Genomic DNA, 26824 nt, shown 5'->3' with positions numbered 1-26824 from the left:
TAATAAGGTCACAATTGGTGTGTTTCCTTTGTGAATAATAATCAAATAATTGCAGCCTGTTTATTTAGGTGTATAGGCCTGTCAGCTTCCCATGTCAGTCTAATCGAACTGCATATATCAAAAACACAATTAAATACAGTTCATACTGAAGCACATTATAGTTCCGTTTTTAACTGTAATGGTACTATCTGCTGTATGTTTGGGCTGCCTGTCGACTGTAGGATGCAGAGGAGAACCCCAGCCTGGCTGATGAGTACAGTCAGAGAACAATTGCATACAACTGTAATCGCTGATTGCGCTTGTTTCTCTGTCCTGAAAACCAGCCCAGGCTGGGCATTCGGGAGGTTTGCTTGAGGAGGCCACTTCTGATAGGAAGTATCAACCCTCGCTTTTAAAAGGAGCTAGGGAGACATGGGAAGTGACAAACCCTCGCACGGCGTAGACTGTTGCTCTCTTATGCTGCCAGGAGTCTCACATCACCTGTTTCATTAGTATAGCTCTGAGTTAGTATCATATGAATGTAATGCACCTGTCCATGTGGGCTGTTGTAGAAAAAAGCTCCCCTCCACTGGCTACACAATCTATGATTTCTTATAACAGCCTCAGTCATCCATTTTTTTTGTATAAGCTGTTGTGTTTTATTTGAGCAAAAAGTTAAACCTTAGTGACTTTTGTCAAAGGACCTTATAAATCTTTTGGAGGACAAAATTTTTTCTGTTTTTTGAGAAACCAGTTTTTGTGCCATGTGCGCAATGCCTGAATGTTTTGTTGTATTGTTGGAAAAACCAAAAGTTATGAAGAACAAACTCAGTCTCTTTAAACATTTGTTAGCCCATTTACTTACTCCACCAGTTTCTTTAAACAGTTGTTAGCCCATTTATTTAATCCAACAGTCTCGCCATATTAGTTTTTCTTTTACTTGGTTAGTCCTCCCGACCATTTACACTGCATAATGTTTTCTTGTGTAAACAGAAATTGGTTCATGTTAATTATGTGTTCTCCAGGGTTCTGCTCTGGCCTGTTGTTTTAAACAGAGGCCACAGGAAGGTGATGATTCTAATAATGGCTTGCTTATTTTACCATTACATGGATGAGGCCTGTGCTAACAAGCTGTGTATCAGCTCCTCATTACACCTGAACAATTTTTGTTATCAATGCAAACTTTGTGTATTGATAATCAGGTAACATTCAGGAGCCGTTTTCACAGGCTGACAGTTTGTAAAGTGAGGAGGGAAGTAGCTAGTGAAGTACTGCACCCTATCAGCAGTTATGGAGAAGGGGTTAAGTGTACCTCTAAGTGAGCATGAAAACAGAGACCTTAAAACGATTTCCTGTTTGAATTGTACATGCCATCTGTGGGCTCAACAAAATACTTAAGATATGTGTGTCTGTGCTTGTAGATTAAAGAAGTTGTGTATAGGTAACCTGTAATTTAATGTTATTGTGGTTTCACTTTTCACTAGTCTTCTGATTAAATTAACTTAGGTTGACAATAGTTTTGAATACATTCTGAGATTAATTTATTAACATTAAATGAAACCAGATTTAGCTCATAGGAAGTAAGTGTCCCATATCATCCAGGCAACCTTTACTAATGTAATTAGCAGGAGCCGTAGTAGAAACTTGTACATTAGGAGCCTCTGTAATTTAGTAGCCAGTGTTAAGATCCACTCATATTAATCACGTTTGAAAGTAAACAGAACAATCTCCTAATGTTGTCCATGCTAATGTTGAATAGGCCATGTCAGAGGAGACAAGGCTATTTACTTGGATTACTGGAATACTGGAGATAAGGGAAATAGCTTCTAGAAACAGTCCTAGCTTGACAGTTGTAGGAGAGGTTGAGCTATCTCCAGTAAGTGTCTCATCACTGAGAAAGAAGCAGAGTTGTGCTGGAATTGAGAACACTTGTGTGTATGAATGTGTGTTTGACTGTAGGCCTGCTTCTCTGGCTACTATTATGTTTTGAGCTGTACCCACAACTCACTGGCCACAAATTCAGATACATTTTCATTTTAGATATTGAGCATACACTCTTACTGCATACATTTGATAAATATACTGTAGAACTTTACTTTTTTAGGGAGGTGTCTCAAGCTACCTCGGAGGTTGGTGTCTTGAGCAATCGGTATCTGCAAGTTAACATAACAAAATAATCTAGCATATTTTGGAATGTAAGCAAATGCTTGGTGTAAAGTTTTATGTGTTATGTTTGCTTGTAGTCTTGCTAGCATGGACTCAATTCTAACGACCATTCCGTAGATAGTTTTCAAGCGGCCAGTGGCAAAAGCCATACACGGATGCTAATGTAGTGGAAGTCAATCTGTCATGAAAAAAATACAAATACATAAAAAATATTTAGTCAATTTAAGCCAATGCTTAATGTTGTCTAGCTAATACAGTATTAATGTCAATTTTAACTTTTGTGTGGTGTACCCAGATACAAGCCTTCATTTGTTCTGGCTCTGTGAATTTACCCATAAAATGTGTCAGGATGTCTGTCATTTTATATCAGACAATGTTCATGCTGGATTTAAACTTTTGATTGAAAACATTTGGATTAAAAAAAAGGCTTTGAAAGAAAAGTACTTTAGTATTAATAAGATTTTACTAATTTCGAAATACCATATTCAAACGAGTATGTACATTCTCACCATCCAAACCTCAATTTGTAGTCTTACAAAAAGAAATTGAGTTCTATCTATATTCGGAATCTAAGAACCAGAAAGCTGTAAAAACAATAAGGATTTGTACCACTTTTGATGTTTTTGTTTAAGTGCTTATTACCCCATAGTCATTTTTTTTGTATTGTCAAGCCAATTTTTTTACTTCAATATGCATTTGTATTACTGTACCTGTGTATCCCTGGTGACTGTTTGTGTTTTGTTTGTTTAACATCTGTATTTGAGATATGTTACAATAAAAAAAAAACTAGCATACTAGCTTACTATATAGGCCTACTTAACAGTATGTACCTTTAGTATAAATATATACGAATTGAGACGTAGCCTGTATAATATATGCTATAAAAATTTCCTTTAGAGACGCATATGAGCTTTTCTGCATTTTACTTTTAGAAATGGACTGTATTCATTTCCTGGTTGTAAGCAAACCAAGCAAAATCCAGAATTTGTAGCAATTCTACAGCGATTCTCAATCATCAAAAATAGTAATTGTTTTGTAATCTTAAAAAGACAAGCTACCTAGCAAGCTCCCAACTCTGTAAAAATGGCCACCACCGTTATTAAAAGCCTACATTCAAGCATGGGAACATGATTTCTGTGAGGCTGTATTTATTTTAATTTTTTTTAGAGATTTTTAGAAAATAGTCAACATAGCTATCTCGCAGAGTCATGGAACATACATGCAAACATTGTTAACTCAAGCTCTGTGGCTCTATTGAACAACAACCATATCTACCCGCACTAGTGTGACCATGAAAACATGACTCAATAATTTTTTGGATCAGACAGTGGGTTCAATCAACCAATTATGTTATTATTAGAACTTTCCTGGCACAATATTTCTAAAATGATGCTGTTATGTCAGTAACACTCCAATCATAATTATATAGGGAGGCAATAAAGGTGATCTATGGTGGTTGTTTTATACACTCATACACTTTGCTTAATAGCAGAAGGGTTTATTAATGGTTATGAACACTTTGTTTTCTTAATATTTCAAACTGTCTCCTTCTCTCAAAAAAGCCTTCAAATTTGGCTCCCTATTCATAGATGCAGGCCAAAATAAATGCTGTAGTCCTAATTGAATCACCACTCAAACGAAACGACCTACCCAAATCCATTCCTGGTCAGTGTGGGTATATTAGGAGCATACTCTGCTAGACAATACGACAAACCAAAACCAAATCAATTGGTGTATTCCACCTGACAGCTGATTCTTTCATGGGTCACCTATGCCCTATTGTAGGACTGTAGTGTGTGCGCTTATCCCCTCACTGAACAATCGGATGAAAAAGTATTCTATGGTTTCAGCAATGACCCTGTTTCTTACTGTCAGGGTCAACTATATGCTGCTAGTAGAAAAGGAGTGGAGGGTTTCTAAGTTTTTTCCATTTCTGTGTTTCTTCTTTCCTTTCTCACTTTTTCTGCCGCCTTTTCTCTCTTTACTTCCTCTTTTAGCTCCACGTCTCTTTTTAAGGCACAGATGGATCATCTATAATGTACAGTTCAGAACAGAGGCTCGGACAGAGGCTTTTAACTGGGCCTTAAATGCCCTCTCCACACTGCCAGTTAGTAAATGAGTTCTGACATTCTAGAGGAAAGTTGTATATCCAAAAATAAAACTAAACACAATGTAAATTTCCCCTTTATTCTTTATTCATAATGCTGGGCGTTTTACCTTTTTGGATGCGTTTTAACCTTGCTCCTGCTTGAGACCACTTGTCTAGCCAATAATGTGCGATTGATCACATGGATCTTTGCGACGAGCCTCCCACCCACACAAACACACACACACACGTACAGAAAGAAAGAGGAACAACGATGCTAGTGTTCATGTAAGAAGTTTAAATTGTAGCTGCTTATTATTAAAGCTTAGCTCATTGTTGTCATCACTGGTGGTGAAAGTTGGAATGCTCAAGTACGGCTTCCTGCCAAAATCAGTACAAGGGCTACACTGTTGTGTCTATGAAAATAATTAAAACAAAATGTCTGGAAAACTATAGGCACCAACACCAATATTTAACTTTGCGAAAATGCCAGGAAACTGATTCGACAACAGCTGTATACCCCCAAATGCTTCAGCTAAACACCTACATTTTGTGAGGCATCTACTGTCCTGCATTGATTTTCAGCTTTGTCCTGCTCTCCAAATAATAATTGAGGAAAATTGTCAAAGCAAAAACAACAATATTTTAATGAAATTAATATTTTTCTTTTGGCATGATTATTGGAACCCATAGATATTCTCATGAACCAAATCTAGTTGAAGTATCTTCCCATGTATATAATCTTTCAAGTTAAACTTATTCATTAGAAACCTTTTAAGCTTTTACTGGGTTATAAATATATAATACATTCACCTAAACAAGTCCTATCCTTACATTCCCCCTCTTAGATAATGTTCACTAGCTAGCTAACAAGCAACGTATTGCTTATCTAGTGAACAACAGCAAAGTAGTCAGTTAGCATTCTACTTATGTATTAGCCAGACTGGACTTAAAATATAGCTTTGTTACTCTCTAGGCCTATTATGTTAGTTTGGCTTATTTAGTTATTTTTTCCAAAACTGTTGGCACAGATCTATTATTCAGGTTTCGTGTGTGCATTCATTATAAGTTAACTTTAGCTAATTGTGATAATAAGCTAAATTGGAATGTGACTAAAACCAATGTGGTATGCGTACATGCTATTAGTCCCCCTGTGAAATAGGCGAGTTGTTTTATTGAATAATGTATTGTAATTTATGCATGGTTTCAGTTTGAAAACATTGTCATAATGAACAGTACATGATAGCATTTTTAAACCTGCTTTTTCTCTCTTCCCAAATGTTGTTGCACTGCAACTACTCGATTCTACTCAATTGACCTTAGATTTGCAGGAGCTCAAGCCTGCCTGACAGAATCATTAATATGCCTGCTTATGATGCCTCACCCCTCCAGAGACTATCCTGGCTAATTTGCAGCTAGTGGCTCAATTAAGGCTTCAATGTGAAAATGAATGGCAACTTGAATAGGGGTTTATATATGCTGATAATCGGTCTGATGTTTACAGGTTGGCTTAGGATATATCTGTTTTGTTCAATGAGATAATATTAGTCTACCTGATCTATTATGAATTATCATTAGTAACTAACTTTCAGAGCTGAGTTGCTCAAATCCAGAGAATAATTCTTTATTATATTCAGAGACCAGAACACATCTGCCAATAAGCTAGTAAAACTAGTAAATGTTTTACTATCCAAAGCAACAAAGTTTAAAACAAGGCTTCTCTTTACCTGCTTGAAATGAGTGCGAGGATACCTTGTTTAGCTCCAGGCTGCAACTATAGCCATGTGAAAAAGATCACCCCATTGAAAGTTGTCTTTTTTAATATTTGGACATATGGATATGTAAAACTTCAACAGTATAACTATATACTGGTAACCTAATTTAACAAATGCCACTGAAATATTAAATGGAATGTCTATTTGCCCCTGGGTGAGAATAGCCACATGGCAGCTAATCGGTTATTTACACCCACCCAAATGAATGATGCAATGGGTAACGGGTAGCTATGCGTACATCAATGGCTGCTTAACGTAAGTCGATAGCTATGTGCATCAATGGCTGCGTAACGTATGTCAATAGCTATGTACATCAATGGCTGCTTAACGTAAGTCGATAGCTACGTGTATCAATGGCTGCTTAACGTAAGTCGATAGCTACGTGCATCAATGGCTGCGTAACGTATGTCAATAGCTATGTACATCAATGGCTGCTTAACGTAAGTCGATAGCTACGTGCATCAATGGCTGCGTAACGTATGTCAATAGCTATGTACATCAATGGTTGCGTAACGTATGTCGATAGCTACGTGCATCAATAGCTTTGCAACGTAAGTCGATAGCTACGTGCATTAATGGCTGCGTAATGTAAGTTGATAGCTACGTACATCAGTGGCTGCGTAAAGTAAGTCGATGGCTACGTGCATCAATGGCTGCGTAACGCAAGTCGGTAGCTACGTACGTCAGTGGCTGCGTAACGTAAGTCGATGGCTACATACATCAATGGCTGCGTAACGTAAGTCGATAGCTACGTACATCAGTGGCTGCGTAACGTAAGTCGATGGCTACATACATCAATGGCTGCGTAACGTAAGTAGATAGCTACGTACGTCAGTGGCTGCATAACATAAGTCTGTGGCTACGTACATATGTGCAAAAATGACTCACAACAGGTGCATCATGCAAAAAATTACTCACAACAGGTAAAACTAATACTAGGTATTCTGGGTGTTTTTTTGTATTAGTGACATGCATACACAGGCTGTAGTAATAAACCAGAAACTTACAGATGAATGAAGTCATTACCTCAACAAATCATAGGGTGTTTACCATGTGATAGTCAAAGAAAATGTAGATCAAAGCAAATAGTACAGGTTTGTGATTAGTTTGTATTTTGGGTACAAATTGTCTGCCATTATATACACCTGGGTGTAAAGAGATACATGGGCAATTTCCACCCCGGGTACAAATATCATTGTTGGCACCGTTCATTGTCTAGCCATTTATTTCACACTAAACAAAATGAGTTTACCCACTTCTCTTGCTCCTCCGGTACATGGTAATGTAAATTAAAAGGTTATATATAAATTATGTGAAATAAGTTAAAGTTCTCTCATTTCTCTCTCGTTTACACTTTAAAATAGGTCTAAGCCAAGCCAGTGTTGCACATATTCAGTGAGTCTCTTTGCATTTACGTGTGTATGTTTTGCTTGTTTCTGTGTGTGTCCTTGTGTGTTCAAAAAGAACCAGAGGCATACTATTGATCACATGTTGTACTATCTTCCTAGAGCCCAGACCTACGTGGAGCAGTTTGTTTAGTACCCAGGGTTTAGTGCATGTCTTCTGGTAGCTTGGGATGGGGTTTAGACATGTTTTTACTGTGTTCTACTGGAGAAGGGTGAGTAAGTGTGTTGTGTGTGTGTGTGTGTGTGTGTATGTGTCTTCGTTATGCCTTCTTTAATGACAACCTCTAACCCCTAATGGTGAACACCCTTTAATTGGTGTTTTTGACTCGAAATTCCGTAATGGCTTAAGAATGTAGAATATTAGAACAGCTCTGTGGTCATGTTGAAGCACAGGGATCTGTTTACTATGAATCAAAAGCAAAGCCAAAATTATGTGACACCAATAATTCTTACATGATGATTGACGTGAACCCCTTTTGTAGACAAGGAATCAGGTTAAGGGGTTGATGACAGCATAACGTCATCACTTTCTGTCATAAAAAAACTTACCACAACAAAAAGTATGTTTGATGTAAATACTATTTTTTTTTAATTGTTGTCTTTCTTGCTCCTCCTAATACGCCTATAGAAGGCATTTATGTTTTGCATTGCATAGGACATGGGAAAATAGTGTTCAAGGTTCTGAAATATACAAAAGTAAAAAATGACAACAATAACAATATTATTAATTATAAATAATTACATTTAATTTGAGCAAACACACCTATCCAGATACTAACAGGAGCAATTAAGGTCAGTTTATGGTTAACTTTTCTCAAAGACAACAAAAATTAGAATGTCCAGTGTTTCTCTGTGTGTGCTCTAGGACTGATCCTGCAACATTTAGGCTTCTGGATTCATTACAGATAGTGCATTCATCTTATCTACAACCAACAAACCAGTAATATTGACTACCTGCCAGGACAGGGCTTTGATGGGATTAAACGGGAGCTGCTATCCCAGAGGGTTAGGATGGCCAAGACACCAGTGATGGCAGAAGAAAGTGCTCCGGTAGGTTTGCCAGGTTACAAATGAGTAAGTAACATATTCTGGAATTACTTAGTCAGGGAACATTATAATCTTTGGTGCGAATAGAGCTACATATCAATTTATTGAAGGTCACCAATTACTTTTTCCTATACTTGTTTAAAATACTCTTGGTTTTGCGGTACAATGCACAAAAACTTACCCGTCTTCATATAACCATGCAAAACTGTTGGATTTAGGAAATCCACTTCAAAACCAAATTTGTAGTGATACGTTGTATACTTTTGGATCATTTAGCAGAGTGGGGAGAACAAGTATTTGATACATTTACGATTTTGCAGGTTTTCCCACTTACAAACCATGTAGAAGTCTGTAATTTTGATCATAGGTACTCTTCAACTGTGACGGAATCTAAAACAAAGTGTTACTTATGGTTTTCTTTGTGACTGTGGTCCCAGCTCTCTTCAGGTCATTGACCAGGTCTTTCCATGTAGTTCTGGGCTGATCCCTCACCTTCCTCATGATCATTGATGCCCCAAAAGGTGAGATCTTGCATGGAGCCCCAGACCGAGGGAGATTGACCATCATCTTGAACTTCTTCCATTTTCTAATAATTGTGCCAACAGTTGCCTTCTCACCAAGCTGCTTGCCTATTGTCCTGTAGTCCATCCCAGCCTTGTGCAGGTCTACAATTGTATCCCTGATGTCCTTACACAGCTCACTGGTCTTGGCAATTGTGGAGTGATTGGAGTCTGTTTGATTGAGTGTGTGGACAGGTGTCTTTTATACAGGTAACGAGTTCAAACAGGTGCAGTTAATACAGGTAATGAGTGGAGAACAGGAGGGCTTCTTAAAGAAAAACTAAAAGGTCTGTGAGAGCCAGAATTTTTACTGGTTGGTAGGTGATCAAATACTTATGTCATGCAATATTTTTTTTTAATCATACAATGTGATTTTCTGGATTTTTGTTTTAGATTCCGTCTCTCACAGTTGAAGTGTACCTATGATAAAAATGACAGACCTCTACATGCTTTGTAAGTAGGAAAACTTGCAAAATCGGCAGTTTATCAACTACTTGTTCTCCCCACTGTATGTTTTAACATCCATTATGCACTGTAGAGGTAAAGGACCATTTTACCTGTTTTTTTAAAACACAGTTCTGAAACAAAATCTAATTGTTTGTGACGTCGCAGAGTCTGTGTTGACCTTCTCATTGAGTAACCCAAGTGGATGGCCAATGGCAGGCTGCCATTTGCAACTAAATTATCTTGTGTGCTTGTGTGTGTTTGTGTGTGCACAGAGATATCAGAGATTCTTGGCTGGGAACACCAAGGTCACATTAGAGGAAGACTGACTGACAATTTTCCAGTCATCCCTTTCTTCTGTCCTTTCTCCTTTTCTTTCTCCTTCTCTTCCTTCCACATCAGCGCCCTCCCCCTCTCCCTTTTTCTCCTCCCACTCTCCTCCCTTCTCTCACTGTCCTCCCCATCTCCTCTCTTTTTTTCTTCTCCCACTCTCATCCCTCGATCCTCCCTTTCTTCTCCCCTCCCCTCTCCCTTATTATGTAATGTTATTGTAATGTTAATTTAATGTTAATTTAATGTTATTTTTATGTTATTGTAATGTTTTGAGGTTATGTGGAGGGCATGTGGCACATAGAATTACACGTTATGACATAAGATATAAATAAAAGTTATGTTTGAATTCCCTGTCCAGCCCTGGGGATAGGCCTGTGAATATCTGCAGTGGAGACAGCTAGCCTGTATCATTGGCCAGTGTAAAAAGCCGCCAATAGGATGCTAGCCTTTACTCTGAGCTTTCACGCATTACTGCTCACTGTATATATCTCCCTATTATGCACAGGCTAGTTGTGTTACCAACTGCTGTTCAAAGTCTGTCTGTGGTGTCTTTAATTGATCTAGACCAGGCCATAGTGCACCGCTCCGCTCATCTTTACACCACGCTCCACTGGGTCTGAGGAAGAGTAATGACAACACTTGGCTTTCTTTAAGTGCTGTCACACATACGTGCATGCTCGTTTAAACATTACTCACACGCTCATGACACCACCCACGATTGCACGCACACACTCTGACAGTAAACACACACATAGACACACACACAGGGATTGAATATCCCCCTGCAACCCTTCAGAAGCTCCTGTTACAGATAGCAGCCTAGTCATAAAAAAACTGGCTTATTTAGAGCTGTTCAATATTGGCTGATCTCTTGACTGACTTCAGTGTCAGGATTAGATCGCCAACCTGTACATTCACTTTTCTTTGTTCCGGGCTATTCTGAAGTGGCCATTGGACGATGTTTGGCAGTGCTATCAGGGTTAACATTGCTGTAAAGCAAGTAGGTAAACCTGATCCCGGAGTGCAGTAGGTACTTTGAGTTTTTGATGTACCAACCTGAAAGAACAGGTGGGTTTAATTTGGAACTGATCAATTGGCTAAGGTGTTCTTGTGTGTTGCCTAGTTAGAAGGACATCCTGCCATTTCTGCATTAGACTCCAGGAACACTGTTGCCTTCTTCTGGTGTGCAGTGTTGACTGATCATTAATACCCTTATCAGTTATCGCACACCATTCCAATTTCACTCACTTGATCAATGGAGATAGGCAACCTGGTTGGGTCAGTGAGTTCACTGTCTGTTTCCGGATGGAAGTTCTATACAGAGGAGAACCAGAATACCAGAATCCCCATTCTCTCTGGGTACAGTAGTGGTGTGTGTGACAGTAGTGATTATGCGTAGTCTGATCCAGGCATGTCTACTGTGTCTCTATGGAGGCGTTAAGCCCAAGGAGTTGAGTTGACAGAGGGTGAGGGTAGTGAGGGACTAGTAAATATTTACCCAGGGTAATTGCTTTCATACATATTACTGTGGTTTACTTTGCTTAAACACTTGTGGCCATGCATTTTGAAGGAAAATATTCCTGTAGTAGGTCCTACCACTGCTGATTTTATATAGTGTCAAAATTTGTGAAGCGGGTGAAGAATAGTAGTGAGTGGGGACGCATACAGTGGGGAGAACAAGTATTTGATACACGGCCAATTTTGCAGGTTTCCCCACTTACAAAGCATGTACAAGTCTGTAATTTTTATCACAGGTACTCTTCAACTGGGAGTGACAGAATAAAAAAATAAAAAACTGAAAATCACATTGTATGATTTTAAAGTAATTATTTTGCATTTTATTGCATGACACAAGTATTTGATACATCAGAAAGGCAGAACTTAATATTTGGTACACAAACCTTTGTTTGCAATTACAGAGATCATACGTTTCCTGTAGTTCTTGACCAGGTTTTCACACACTGCAGCAGGGATTTTGGCCCACTCCTCCATACAGACCTTCTCCAGATCCTTCAGGTTTCGGGGCTGTCGCTGGGCAATACGGACTTTCAGCTCCCTCCAAAGATTTTCTATTGGGTTCAGGTCTGGAGACTGGCTAGGCCACTCCAGGACATTGAGATGCTTCTTACGGAGACACTCCTTAGTTTCCCTGGCTGTGTGTTTCGGGTCATTGTCATGCTGGAAGTCCCAGCCACAACCCATGCTTCACGGTTGGGATGGTGTTCTTGGGGTTGTACTCATCCTTCTTCCTCCAAATACGGCAAGTGGAGTTTAGACCAAAAAGCTCTATTTGTGTCTCATCAGACCACATGACCTTCCCCCATTCCTCCTCTGGATCATCCAGATGGTCATTGGCAAACATCAGATGGGCCTGGACATGCGCTGGCTTGAGCAGGGGGACCTTGCGTGCGCTGCAGGATTTTAATCCATGACGGCGTAGTGTGTTACTAATGGTTTTCTTTGAGACTGTGGTCCCAGCTCTGTTCAGGTCATTGACCAGGTCCTGCTGTGTAGTTCTGGGCTTATCCCTCACCTTCCTCATGATCATTGATGCCCCACGAGGTGAGCTCTTGCATGGAGCCCCAGACTGAGGGAGATTGACCATCATCTTGAACTTCTTCCATTTTCTAATAATTGTGCCAACAGTTGCCTTCTCACCAAGCTGCTTGCCTATTGTCCTGTAGTCCATCCCAGCCTTGTGCAGGTCTACAATTGTATCCCTGATGTCCTTACACAGCTCTCTGGTCTTGGCCATTGCGGAGAGGTTGGAGTCTGTTTGATTGAGTGTGTGGACAGATTTCTTTTATACAGGTAACGAGTTCAAACAGGTGCAGTTAATACAGGTAATGAGTGGAGAACAGGAGGGCTTTTTAAAGAAAATCTAACAGGTCTGTGAGAGCCAGAATTTTTACTGGTTGGTAGATGATCAAAGACTTATGTCATTCAATAAAATGCAAATTAATTATTTAAAAATCATACAATGTGATTTTCTGGATTTTTTTAAATTCTGTCTCTCACAATTGAAGAGTACCTATGATAAAAATGACAGACCTCGACATGCTTTGTAAGTAGGAAAACCTGCATAATTGGCAGTGTATCAAATACTTGTTCTTACCACTGTAAGTGTATTTGCGTGTATGTCCTTGCTGACAACCCGCTCAAATATCAACCCCTGATATTCCACCTTGGTTATCAGTGCAAGCTTGTGAGACTAATATTTGCAAATGTTGACCCTGTTTACAGGCTTACAGTGTGTGGCCTTTAATCAATCAATCAAATGTATTTTTAAAGCCATTTTTACATCAGCAGATGTCACAAAGTGCTTTTACAAAACACCTGACCTTAAACCCTAAGGAGCAAACAACAGTGGTGCTGTAGGCCTTTAGATGGCAGGCCTACAGTACATAAGTTAATGTCAGTTATGGGCAGCCTCGCTGTATGACGACAGATATGCTATCTCTGCCGTTAAAGATGCAAATGGAAATGTGGCACATTCAGGCTAAAATGTGTGTCCTTACATACACAGACTTATAGAAGTATTTGAAGTTTTTCCGGAATGTACATTTCATTTGTGTGCTCAGTTAAAGTATTTATAGTGAGTGTGTTTGCGTGCATGGATTTATGTGTTATCTGTGTTTGAGTTTTAGCCAATATCCTGGTGTAGTGCTAGTTGCCATCAGAGAAGTGTCAGTGGGGTTTGTGTCTGGCACCAGCCGAGGACAGGCTGTATATGGGAAGCAGACTGTATCGCACACGCACACACACACACACACACACATGGTCCCAGAGCAGCTCTCTAATTAACCCATTGGCCCTATCAAACAGTTTAGTTCTCTTAAGTCTGTATGCACGGTTCCGTCATACACTTGTATGTGTGTGCTCCCATGTGCATTTAGGTGTTTGAGCATTCATTTTGTGTGTGTGTGTGTGTGTGTGTGTGTGTGTGTGTGTCTGTGTGTGGGTGGGTGTGTGTGGGTGTGAGTGTGTGTGTGCGTGCGTGCACAAGTTTTACTATGCTTGTGAGAAACAAAAATTCCCTCAAGGATAGTAAAGCATGGTAATTGTGACCTCGTGGAGACATTTGCCAGCCCCACGAGGAATGCTGTTTTTGATGTAAGGTTTAGAGTAGTGGTTAAGATTAGTTTAGGGCAAGCATTTTTAATGAAATTAGGTTATTGAATGGGAATATCTTTTTGGGGGGTTCATGCAAACAGTAAAACTGTCTGTTGGGTGGATAGTAAATAAAACATTATTTGGATTGTAATATACAGTTTTTTGCAGTATGCTCTGTTATAATGGTTCAGATTTATAATCTGATAATACCTAAATTGACTGTATACATTTCAGAGCCAGAGTGATGATGAAGGACTCTTCACAGTGCTGTAATCCCTCTATAACTCATATCAGGTGCCAATCACTCAGATGGATCACTGGGAGTGGTTGGATCTGAGGAGGTTTATAAGTTGGCGGGACTCAATTAGGACTCAATCTGTTAAAGTAGTTATCTAAACTAGAGTCCTTTAAAAAAGTGCCAATTGTCAGGGGGGGGGGGGGTCATTTACATTTACATCACTTAGCTTACAGGAATCTTTAACTCGTCAGGCTGGGATTTGGTTACTTGCCCAATGCTCTAAACATAAGGCTATCTACTGTTAATTCTTAGCTAGAAGGCTTCCTGGCTATCAATGTTGGGTCTGTTTGATGTTCTCTCATCAGATATGGCAGGGGTAAGCAACTAGATTCAGCCGCGGGACAATTATTATCAGAGTTGTTGGTCAGAGGGCCAGAACATAATTAGGACCCAATAAGTTTGCACTTTAATTGACCTTCAGCTTATAAATGCTTCATTATGCTATCATAAGCACTACACACATTATCTTATAATAGCCCTCAACATTAGGAAATTGGAAGTGTCTTTCTTCTGAAATAAAACGTGCACATATACATTTTAACACTGCATAACTTGTGAGGTTAGACCCATTTAGGTCTTTCAACACTTTCAAACACTCCCCCACTAAATGTTGACACCATTGTAACAAGTTGTTTTCCAGCCCTGGTCATTTATTCCTTTTAATTAGTGTTAATGAGACTTTTTTTTGTAAACTAAGCCATCAAGCTACTTTATCTAGTATCTATTTTTTTTATTGGTTTAGCTGACTAGGTAGCTCTTACTGCTAACCTTAGCTAGCTATAACGGTTCAGCAACATAAAGTTGTTTCTTGTTTGCTACCTAGCTTAACCCATACAAAATACTATTTCATACTAGCATTAGCCAGCTAGTAGTTGTTGTAAAAGCCACCAAAATTATTTGAAAGAATGTTGGAGGTAGAGCTCAACAACTTACTACTTTCCTCTGTTCAGAGGCAACACAACTTTGCATTTGTTTTGTAAACTTCAAGCTATCTACAGAATCACTCAGTAGTATAGATGAATTAAAGCGTAACAACTGCTACAAAACTAATACTTCTGATTTTACTTTACCTCAAAGGTTGTACACTGATCCGGTCTAAGCATTGTTGTGAAAACAAAACCATATTTGTTTTGTTTTTATATTGAAAGTTTGAAGAAGATTTGTGAATGGATTTTTTTATGAATCAGGAAAAGCATTAAAACAGTATGTATACTTTAAACAGTATGGCACTTCAGGGATTTGTGGTATATGGCCGATATACCATGGGTAAGTGGCAAAAACCCTTTTGATTTGATGTTGTAACACAAAATGAGGAAAAGACCAAGGGGGGTGAATACTTTTTATAGCCACTGTAAGTTGGTAGGCCTATGCCAGCTAATTATGTGGTCCACACTTACCTTATGACTTCACTGTAGTACATGTTTATATTTGTCCACGTCTGTCTACAGTGCTTATTCCATTTTACAAAGTGTGTCAGTTGTAATATTGTGTTACTGAGCAATGTCTTGCATTTTCTTATGCCATTGTCCAGTTCTTCATTGTAAATGAGAATTGTCCAAATTGGCTTACCTGGTCAAATAAAATACATATCTTATTGTTGATCTGATTGCAGGCAAGGTGAGCTAGGTAGTATGACAGAGAGCAGAGATTCGTAAATATAAATGCGCTGAATAAGAGCAAGTTAGTTTGATTTAGATAATGTGATCTCTGCATAACAAATACACACACCTGATTTTATAGTGTTTGGGGGAGGCCAGGGGGAGGTGCTTGTATTGTAAGTGCACTACTCATTTGAGTTAGAACAAGCCTTTAGTGACAAGGTAACACAATTCCAGAGTCTTGTCTTAGTGTACACAGGTTAGGCTGCGTAGATTGCAGGCCTAAATAAGACCGAAGCAAATACAGTAGGCTAGCAAGGTAGTGCTTAGTGTCAGCGGTCATGGGCAGCCTTACTGTGTGGAAGAAGGTGCTATTTCCATCCTTAAGTGTCTATACACATAGCGCCTTTTGTAATGTTTGAATCCTATTTAAATGTAAATTTGATTTGTGGATTCAACTAAAGCATTTCATGTGTGTCTTGGAGTGTAGGTGTGCGTAAATTATCTGTCCTCCATTATGTTAGGCAGCAGTAGGCTTGCTGCATGGGGAGACTGACTGGTATCACCATGACCCTTTCATTCCTTTCATATTGGTATTCATAATGTTATTCTCTGTTTGCATGACCTGCCTAGGTACTGATATAGGAATTGAGGAGCCACTGCCTTAAATATTTTCCATTTGGTGATAATAATAGCCTGCCTTTTGACTGTGTGATTATTATCTTTTGAATGCAATATCCTTTTACCATGCCAAGTTCTGTTTGGACTCAGATTGTAATATTATTTCCTTCTTCTTCTCATCTGATTCCGTCTTTTCTTGCTCATCCTCTCCATCATCTTGCCTCATCCCCTCTCTATTTTCTCTCTCCATATCCTTGTCCGATCCTGTGCTGCCTTCTCCCACTCTCCACTCATCTTCCCTTTGCTCTTCTCCTCCCTTTCTCTCTTTTATCTCTCAAACAGAGAGCCAGCTCCTTCCGGGAAACAACTTCACCACAGAGTGTAACATCCCAGGAAATTTCATGTGTGGGGATGGGAAGTGTGTCCCCGGGGGTTGGCAGTGTGATGGACTTCCTGACTGCTTTGACAAGAGTGACGAGAAAGGATGCCGTAAGTACAAATCCCCATTATTCATTCTCCACCATTAGCTTTCCCTTTCCCCCTGTTTCTATCCCTTACTCTGCCTACCTCTCTCTTTTTTCTTTCTTCGTCAACATTCTTACCATTATAGAGTTTCTACACCACAATGATTTATTTAGATGAACGAGGCTTGTAGCCAGATATGCATCGAGGATACAGATGAAAACGTCAATTGTTACACGTCACCTTCCTAGGTGACGTGGGATACTTTTGCAACAGACACTCCAACAGAGGTGGACTAGGTTCAGCCATGGGACGGCATCTTTACACCTCCAACAGGGGTGTAAAGATGAGGTCCAACTCAATGTGTTTGTGAGTGGAATGAGCGGTAATGTTGGATATCTGTTTCTGTAAGCCCATCCAGCTCCATGAACAGCTCCATAGAAAATGCATTTTAGCATTAGGAAGCAACCAAAAAGATCTCAAACTGGCTCCAAAACATTTCTACAATCACCAGCAACAGCATTTGGTTAACGGAGAGCGCTTTTAGTTACCAGGTAAACAACATTGCCAGTGAGTTTATATGCCTTCCAGATGAGGGCTCTGGCCAAAGCACTGTGCACTTGTTTTTCACCTTATGGTGCTGCAAGAGTTTATTTTTGCTAAAGTGAATTGAAAATTGTACTTGCATGCTAGGTTAATGTTATTTATCACAACAACTGTAGTAGTCTAAATTGGCTCTTAGTGCAACCCCCCCCCCCCCCCCCCCATCCTCTAATCCAGCAGACCCATAGCCCCCATTTAGCACTGGTGCAAACTACACCTTCAATACAATGGACAATTCCGCCTCTGTGCCGTAGCTGTCGTGATCATTTCAGTATAACTTTTTTGGACAGACCCCTATTGTTCTCTCCTCTTTCCTAAATGGTTGTGTTGCCTGATACAGTATATCTTGTGACTGCTTCTCAAAATGGCCAGCAAATCTCCTAGCTCTATTTGAGGCTGTGGGTCTTCCTGTCTATGTCGGGAGTGGTCAGAGCGGACACCTTCATTGGCAACTCACTGATGTATGCTCTGATTTGTACTCTCTGCAGAAGGGCAATTGAAGTTCAGTCCTGGAGGCAAACTATTTCTGTTTGCTATCCCTTCCTATTCAGAGGCCTATACTACAAAGCAAGTTCAACATGCCCAGGATATATTTTCGTTAGCTGGCTTCAGTAAGCCTAACAACCGCAATCCTGCATAAGCGGTGTCACGACGGTGGTTATCAATTTGTTAAATCACCCCAGGTTTTCCCAATCAAGCGACCAGTGCGTTCACATAAAATGGGCAGTGTTTGCACTATATGACCAATAGCAAACATGGACAAGTCAACCAGAACCACGTATTTCATTCAAGAGGTGTAAATGATCATTTTAGAAAAATATGAAGAAAATATATATACAGGTGCATCTAAAAAATGTATATATTGTGGAAAAGGTAATTGTTTTACACAATATATTCTAGATTCATTACACATAAAGTGAAACATTTCAAGGCTTTTTTGTTTCAGTCTTCATGCTTACTGCTTTATATAGCTCATGGAAATAAAAAATATTTGAATAAAAACAATTTCAATACAGAAATGTCGACTTGAGAAGGGCTCTAATCAGTTAATTAACTCACTAAGCCTTCAGTACACACAAGCACAATCATGGGAAAAACTGCTCCCTTGACAGATGTCCAGGAGACACTCATTGACACCCTCTACAAGGTGGGTAAGCCACAGAAGGTCATTGCTGAAAGGGCTGGCAGTTCACAGTGCTGTATCAAAGCATATTCGTGGAAGGTTGACTAGAAGGGAAAAGTGTAGTAAGAAAAGGTGCACAAGCAACAGGGATGACCGCAGCCTTGAGAGGATTGTTAAGCAAAGCTGATTCAAGAACTTGGGAGAGCTTCACAAGGAGTGGACTGAGGCTGGGGTCCGTACATCAAGAGCCACTATGCACAGACGTGTCCAGGAAATGGGCTATAAGTATCACAGTCCTAGTGTCAAGCCACTCCTGAACCAGAAACAACGCCAGAAGCATCTTACCTGGGCCAAAGTCCTCTCTTCAGATGAAAGTAAATTTTCATTTAATTTGGAAATCAATTTCCCCGAGTCTGGAGAAAGAGTGGAGAGGAACATAATCGAAGTTGCTTGAAGTCCGGTGTGAAATTTCCGCAATCAGTGAAGTTTGGGGTGCCATGCCATCTGCTGGTGTTGGTCCACTGTGTTTTATCAAGGCCAGAGTTAATGTAGCGGTCTACCAGGAGATTTTAGAGCACTTCATGCTTCCATCTGCTGACAAGCTTTATGGAGTTGCTGATTTCCTTTTCCAACAGGACTCGGCACCTGCCCACAGTGCCAAAATGACTGGTAACTGGTTTGCTGCCCATGGTGTTACTGTGCTTGATTGGCCAGCCAACTTGCCTGACCTTAGCCCCATAGAGAATCTATGGGGTATTGTGAAGAGGAAAATGAGATTCACCAGACCCAACAACACAGACAAGCAGAATGCCGCTATCAAAGCAACCTGGGCTTCCATAACACCTCAGCAGTGCCACAGGCTGATTGCCTCCATGCCGCATTGATCCAGTAATTTGTGCAAAAGGAGCCCTACTTACAGGATTTAAAGGATCTGCTGCTAACGTCTTGGTGCCAGATACTACAGCACACCTTCAGAGGTCTAGTGAAGTCCATGCCTCGACGGGTCAGGGCTGTTTTGTCAACAAAAGGGGCAGGGTGGTCATAATGTTATTAGGCAGGTGGTCATAATGTTATGGCTGATCTGTGTACATATATATAAGCAACACAGTTGCTGCTGCCAAAAGCAGGAAGGAAAGCTGGCAAAAAATTCAGAAATGTTTAAATGCGTAAGTTACAAGGCTTATCAATAATACTGCCCCATCACTAAGGCACAACTACATCTGACTATAATTAAGATTGTGCAAAATATGGCATATTTTTGCCATATTCTTTGAGTTGTAACCCTGGCAGTGTTAAGCAGTCTTGGGAGCAAATAAAAAAGAAAATATCAAGTGAAAAAGTGAAACATTTATTTATTGCACAAAATCATACATACAAATGTTTATGCTTATCCATTAATTCATTCTTAAACATGCGAATTCACACGCGCTGCAAGAACGTAGAAAAGAAAACATCAACAAAAAAGAAAGAACAGAAAGAAGAAAATCTTATAATTCCTGTCACTTATTTGTGCACATCAAAAAAAAATAAAGAACAACTACTTTATGAATAAACCAAACCCAAACCTCACCCCAAGCACCAAACATTTTCTGTAACTTACAATAATACCTATCTTTTCACTTACTTTTTAAGTGTGTTAGTCATAATTTTTTCTTGTAACATTCCTGTATTCTTTTCTTATACAAATTCTTAAATTTACAAACACTTTTGCAACACATTAACTCATAGTCCACGGTGTTCCACAGTTTAACTCCGTAAATGGATAAACACATCTGTTTTTGTATAGTTCGTGCAAAGAGAGTTTTAAAATGATATTGCCTTCTATGGCCATCTTCCTCAGATACAAAAGTAAATAATTTTTGTAAAACCATAGGCAAAACTCTCTGCTTAACTTTCCACATAATAATCAAAATCTTCAAATCAACCAAATCTTTGAATTTTAGGAGTCCAGAATTTACAAATAATCTATTAGTGTGTTCTTTATAGCCTGTCTTGTTGATTATACTTAATGCTTTTTTCTGTAACAAAAACAGAGGTTTTGTGTTAGTAGGGTATGTATTACCCTATACTTCTGAGCAGTAACCAAAATATGGGAATATTAAGGAATTATACAACATATGCAACGCTGAATAATCTAAAACATCTTTAACTTTATATAAGACCCCAATACTTTTACAAACTTTACTTTTAATATAAGCTATATGATCTTTCCAATTCAATTTATTATCCAAAATAACACCTAAAAATGTGATCTCATTAACTCTTTCAATATCAGTTCCTTCATTTGCTATATTTATATTTTCTTTGTTGGTTTTTAAATTACCAAAAATCATGTATTTTGTTTTTCCCAATTTAAACATAATTTATTTTCGTCAAACCATTTCTTCTTAATTTTTCCCATTTCTAAACTTAGATTTTCTGACATTTCTAAAAGATTATTTCCAGAATAGAAAATGTTGGTATCATCGGCAAACATCAAAAACTGTACTTCTTTAGACACTTCACAAAGGTCATTAATAAACAAAATAAAAAGTAATGGGCCTAATACAGACCCTTGTGGAACTCCACATATTATATCTTTTAACTCAGATCTTTGATCATTAATTAGAACAAACTGCTTTCAATTATTAAGATAACTTTTGAGTGAAAAAGTGAAACATCAATGTGCATTCGAAAGGACTCCATTGTGGAGCGAAAGATAGTCCAACTGCGTCACCTGTGCTGTGTGAATATTTCTATATGTGCTAAAAAGGAATTACCTTTAATTGTCCAGCCTACATTTTTTTCTGAAGACCCTTTACAGGCAATGTACCAGTATGACCAAACAATGAGTATCCTTATTTTTCCTTTACCTGAATGCTGATGTTGTGGACCTTAAGTCCTGCCTCCCCCCAACACTGGATCCCTCCTAGTTTGCCTACCGATCAAACAGGTCTATAGAGGACGCCATCTCCACAGCTTTACACTCTGCCCTGACCCACCTGGACAAAACCAACACCTTCAGTGGATATAAAAAGTCTACACACCCCTGTGAAAATGCCAGGTTTTTGTGTTTTTGAGACAAAGATAAATCATGTCAGAACTTTTCCCACTTTTAATGTGACCTATAATGTGAACAATTCAATTGAGAAACAAACTGAAAGCTTCAAGGGGGGAAAATGAAAATACAAACCTTACAATAACCTGGTTGCATAAGTGTGCACTTAATCACAAATTTTCAGCTGTTCTAGTAGGATTTTCCTGACATTTTCTTAGTTGCATCTCAGAGCAAAAGCAGAGAGCTACCAGTGCATCAGAGGGATCTCAATGTTGAAAGATATCAGTCTCGAGAAGGGTACAAAATAATTTCCAAAGCATTAGATATACCATGGAACACATGTGCTACATGCTACGTATACTTCATATGAATGGTCTATGGGGTAGGATGGCAAGACAGAAGACTTTTTTTACAAAGAAAAAGCCCGGCTGAAGTTTCCAAAACAAACGTCATGTCCCCCACGTGGGGAAATGTGTTATGGTCTGATGAAACCAAGGTTGAACTTTTTGGACATAATTCCATAAGGTATGTTTGGCGCAAAAGCAGCACTGCACATCACCCAAAGAACACCATACCCACAGTGAGGCATGGTGGTGGCAGCATCATGCTTTGGGGCTGTTTTTCTTCAGCTGGAACCAGGGCCTTAGTCAGGGTAGAGGGAATTAGTTCCAGGCAATTTTGGCACAAAACCTTCAGGTGTCCGTTAGAAAGCTGAAGATGAAGAGGATGTTCACCTTTCTGCATGACAACGACCCAAAGCACACATCCAAATCCACAAAATCATGGCTTCACCAGAGTAATATTAACATTTTGGAATGGCCCAGACAGAGCCCATACCTGAATCAAATTGAACATCGGTGGGGTGATCTGAAGAGGGCTGTGCACAGGAGATGTCTTTGCAATCTGACAGATTTGGAGCACTTTTGCAAAGAAGAGTTGGCAAATATTGCCATGCTAATAGACGCCTACCCAGAAAGACTGAGTGCTGTAATAAAATCAAAAGGTGCCTCAACAAATTATTAGTTTAAGGATGTGCACACTTATGCAACCGGGTTATTGTGAGTTTTTTTTTTTTTTCTTCTCAAAGATTTCAGTTTGTTTTTCAAATGAATTGTTCACGTTATAGGTCACAATAAAGGAGGAAAAAGTTCTGACATGATTTATCTTTGTCTCATTCTTTTACATCACAAGAACCTGGCATTTTAACCGGGGTGTGTAGACTTTTTTTATTGTTATGGACATTTTTGAACTAATGTACATTTGTCTACCTTTCTATTACCTGGTATGTAACTCTGGTCTTTGGTTGTGACACACGTCTGTATAATATCAGAGCATCACTAGGTACTCTGACCATCTGTTCTTCCGCCTAGACCAGTAAGGGTATCTTTCCTTTGTTCCTTAGGAAAGTAGGAGAGGGGGATCTGGTATTTGCTTAGGGGACATCATTGACTGGTATCAGCAGATTATAGGGTTACTCGTAAATCTGCCCATCTTGTATAACTCATCAGAGCATCTTTTGTCTGTCCTCTTCAGAGTTACCCATGTGGGGAAGGACAGCCTGCCCCTTGTTTGAAGCCTAGGTAGTAATAGAACAAAGGGAATGTGTTCCATTGAGTTAGGTCAGCTGGGAAGCATCTTACCACACCCCTTTTAACTGTAATAAATACTCACTGTTCATGTATCTACCTCAGAGGATTATTCTGTAAGCTTTTGACGCGTTTCTTTATTTGCAAATAAACTGTTAATTGTGCCTAGAGAACTTTGTATCTGTACTTACTCCTAAAAGAGTTCCTATCGATGGAACTACCATGACAATATCCACTTTATGTGAGAATGCTATTCATAGTCTTTAGCTCAGCATTCAACATAGTCATCCCCTCTAGGCTGGTCAACAAACTCCATGACCTGGCCGCCAACTAATAGTCCACAGTAGAATGGATTCATCTTGATTTGAAATCTATTGCAATTCTGTTAGTAATCTTTCACATGCTGACTTCACCTACAGCCATTAGGCGAAAATATGGGCTGGTTTTACAGACACCGAGTAAGAGTAGTCTAGGAAAAAAAAAATTAACTTAATGAAGTTTTCTATTTAGCCAGATTTTTTTGTCCTATACTAGGCTTAATCTGTGTCTGTGAAACCGGCCCTAATTCTTTTATGGCAGGCATATAATCTATTGTAAGAGATTTCCTACATTCTGGAATAATTACTATTCGTATTGAGATTCCTTTGAGATGCCTTGGCTTTTAATTAGATATTGTAAAGTGTCTTGGTTTGTCACAGTCAACGTCCTGGCAGACCACATTAATTCAACCCAATCTGCCACTTATAATCATAATTTTTTTCACAGCTGAGTGGCTTATCAATCGAGGTAGCATTTTCATGTCATTGCTTTGTGTACACCGTGCCTCAATCTGTAAACGTTCTCGTTATTTGCCCCCTTTGCAACGGCCGCAGCCCTTGAAGCCATAGATCAGGTCTGAAGAGACTTTCATCTGGCCTCCAAAACAGCGTCTACAGATTAAAAACTATTTATTTTATGTCCTTGCACCTACAGTTTCCCCAACAAACAGATCAGGACACATGTTTCTGCACAAATCTCTGCAGTTACCTGACCTACAGCTACCCGAAACTGCCTCCAGGCTCCTGCATTCAAACACTTTGACATACTGGGTGTCTTATATATGGAGCTCTACTGTTGCGTCTTCACTAGCAAACTCTCTCTTGCAACCTGTATGGTTGCATCCTGTTGCATCTAGTCACCGCCTGCAGCCTGTCACCGCCTGCAGCCTGTCACCGCCTGCAGCCTGTCACCGCCTGCAGCCTGTCACCGCCTGCAGCCTGTCACCGCCTGCAGCCTGTCACCGCCTGCAGCCTGTCACTGCCTGCATCCTGTCACTGCCTGCATCCTGTCACTGCCTGCAGCCTGTCACCGCCTGCAGCCTGTCTACGCCTGCAGCCTGTCACCGCCTGCATCCTGTCTGCCTTTGAAGTAGGCTGGCTGGGTGTTTTGTAAAAGCACTTTGTGACAACTGCTGATGTAAAAAGGCTTTATAAATACATTTGATTGATTGATTGATTGATTATATTTACTGCCACTGCTCGCTGTTACACCGTTCCCTCTTTCTAATTCTACATCTTCTGTAGTGGCACCCACAGCTGCACCTCATACTCTCAAACATCCTTCTCCTTATAGATGACTCCTGGACAGTGTTGCCACTCAACAATATCAGCACCATGGCTTTGCGCCATCTGAAATCAGTTTGAAAGCCTTTCAATCTTAATGTCTTCAAACATCTTAATATAAATGTCTTCTTTACATGTCTTTATATTAATGTCCTCTTCAAGCGTCTTAGTATTCATTTCTTTTTCAGATGTCTTAATCGTAATGTCTTCTTCAACCTTCTTAATCTAAATTTCTTCTTCAAAGTTCTTGATCTTAATGTAATTTCAATGTAACAATGTAATCTTCTCACAATTTTCCAACAGTCACATTGGTATATCTTTGCGTGTGGTCCCACCAGTCCTGTGACCACCACCTCTGCACCATTTCACTTTATTTCTTGTGAACTGCAGCCACTCAGCTAGCAACCTTCTATGAATGCTTCTGCTTTGGCTCAGCCCCTGTTGCCCTCAAGTGTAACCTTATGTCAGTTCAGAATACCGATTCCATCAATTTACTCATGATCTGAGCTCTGGCTCTGATCTGGCTCTTCCTTCATGGAACACCTGCATCCAGTCTCTTCTTTTCTCAACAGATGACACTAAATGCAGATATAGAGCTTGTTGCTCAACTCACATCTTTCCCTGCACATTTATTACTTTGTACCACTGACCAAAGTTATATTGTGTTCTACTGACCTCCACCACCGCCAGTGTCAACCTCTCTTCCCAAGGTCCGGCCTGCCCCTGCAGCATCTCAAATTCCTTCACTGCCGTCATTCTGTCCATGTCTCAGCCAACCTACACTCACCTAAAGGATTATTAGGAACACCATACTAATACAGTGTTTGACCCCCTTTCGCCTTCAGAACTGCCTTAATTCTAAGTGGCATTGATTCAACAAGGTGCTGAAAGCATTCTTTAGAAATGTTGGCCCATATTGATAGGATAGCATCTTGCAGATGATGGAGATTTGTGGGATGCACATCCAGGGCACGAAGCTCCTGTTCCACCACATCCCAAAGATGCTCTATTGGGTTGAGATCTGGTGACTGTGGGGGCCATTTCAGTACAGTGAACTAATTGTCATGTTCAAGAAACCAATTTGAAATGGTTCGAGCTTTGTGACATGGTGCATTATCCTGCTGGAAGTAGCCATCAGAGGATGGGTACATGGTGGTCATAAAGAGATGGACATGGTCAGAAACAATGCTCAGGTAGGCCGTGGCATTTAAACGATGCCCAATTGGCACTAAGGGGCCTAAAGTGTGCCAAGAAAACATCCCCCACACCATTAAACCACCACCACCAGCCTGCACAGTGGTAACAAGGCATGATGGATCCATGTTCTCATTCTGTTTACGCCAAATTCTGACTCTACCATCTGAATGTCTCAACAGAAATCGAGACTCATCAGACCAGGCAACATTCAACTGTCCAATTTTGGTGTGCGAATTATAGCCTCTTTTTCCTATTTGTAGTGGAGATGAGTGGTACCCGGTGGGGTCTTCTGCTGTTGTAGCCCATCCACCTCAAGGTTGTGCGTGTTGTGGCTTCACAAATGCTTTCCTGGATACCTCGGTTGTAACGAGTGGTTATTTCAGTCAAAGTTGCTCTTCTATCAGCTTGAATCAGTCGGCCCATTCTCCTCTGACCTCTAGCATCAACAAGGCATTTTCGCCCACAGGACTGCCGCATACTGGATGTTTTTCCCTTTTCACACAATTCTTTGTAAACCCTAGAAATGGTTGTGCGTGAAAATCCCAGTAACTGAGCAGATTGTGAAATACTCAGACCGGTCCGTCTGTCAACAACAACCATGCCAAAAATTGCTCAAATCACCTTTCTTTCCCATTCTGACATTCAGTTTGGAGTTCAGGAGATTGTCTTGACCAGGACCACACCCCTAAATGCATTGAAGCAACTGCCATGTGATTGGTTGATTAGATAATTGCATTAATTGAACATGTGTTCCTAATAATCCTTTAGGTGAGTGTATGTAGTCATTGT

General features: G+C 39.8%; 1 protein-coding gene across 1 annotated transcript in view; it reads left to right on the top strand.

The window, feature by feature from the left end:
* Positions 1–26824, top strand: part of ldlrad3 (low density lipoprotein receptor class A domain containing 3) — a 128272-nt gene that overhangs the window by 29009 nt on the left and 72439 nt on the right. The window contains exon 2 of the mRNA XM_010883675.3: positions 16769–16915. Coding sequence (XP_010881977.2) covers positions 16769–16915 — 147 coding nt within the window. The remainder of the gene's footprint in view (positions 1–16768; positions 16916–26824) is intronic.

This window comes from Esox lucius, chromosome 19 (genome assembly GCF_011004845.1).
Source record: "Esox lucius isolate fEsoLuc1 chromosome 19, fEsoLuc1.pri, whole genome shotgun sequence".
In the NCBI taxonomy this organism is placed as follows: domain Eukaryota; kingdom Metazoa; phylum Chordata; class Actinopteri; order Esociformes; family Esocidae; genus Esox; species Esox lucius.
The sequence above is the reverse complement of the archived record's forward strand: the minus strand, read 5'-3'. Positions and strand labels throughout refer to the sequence as shown.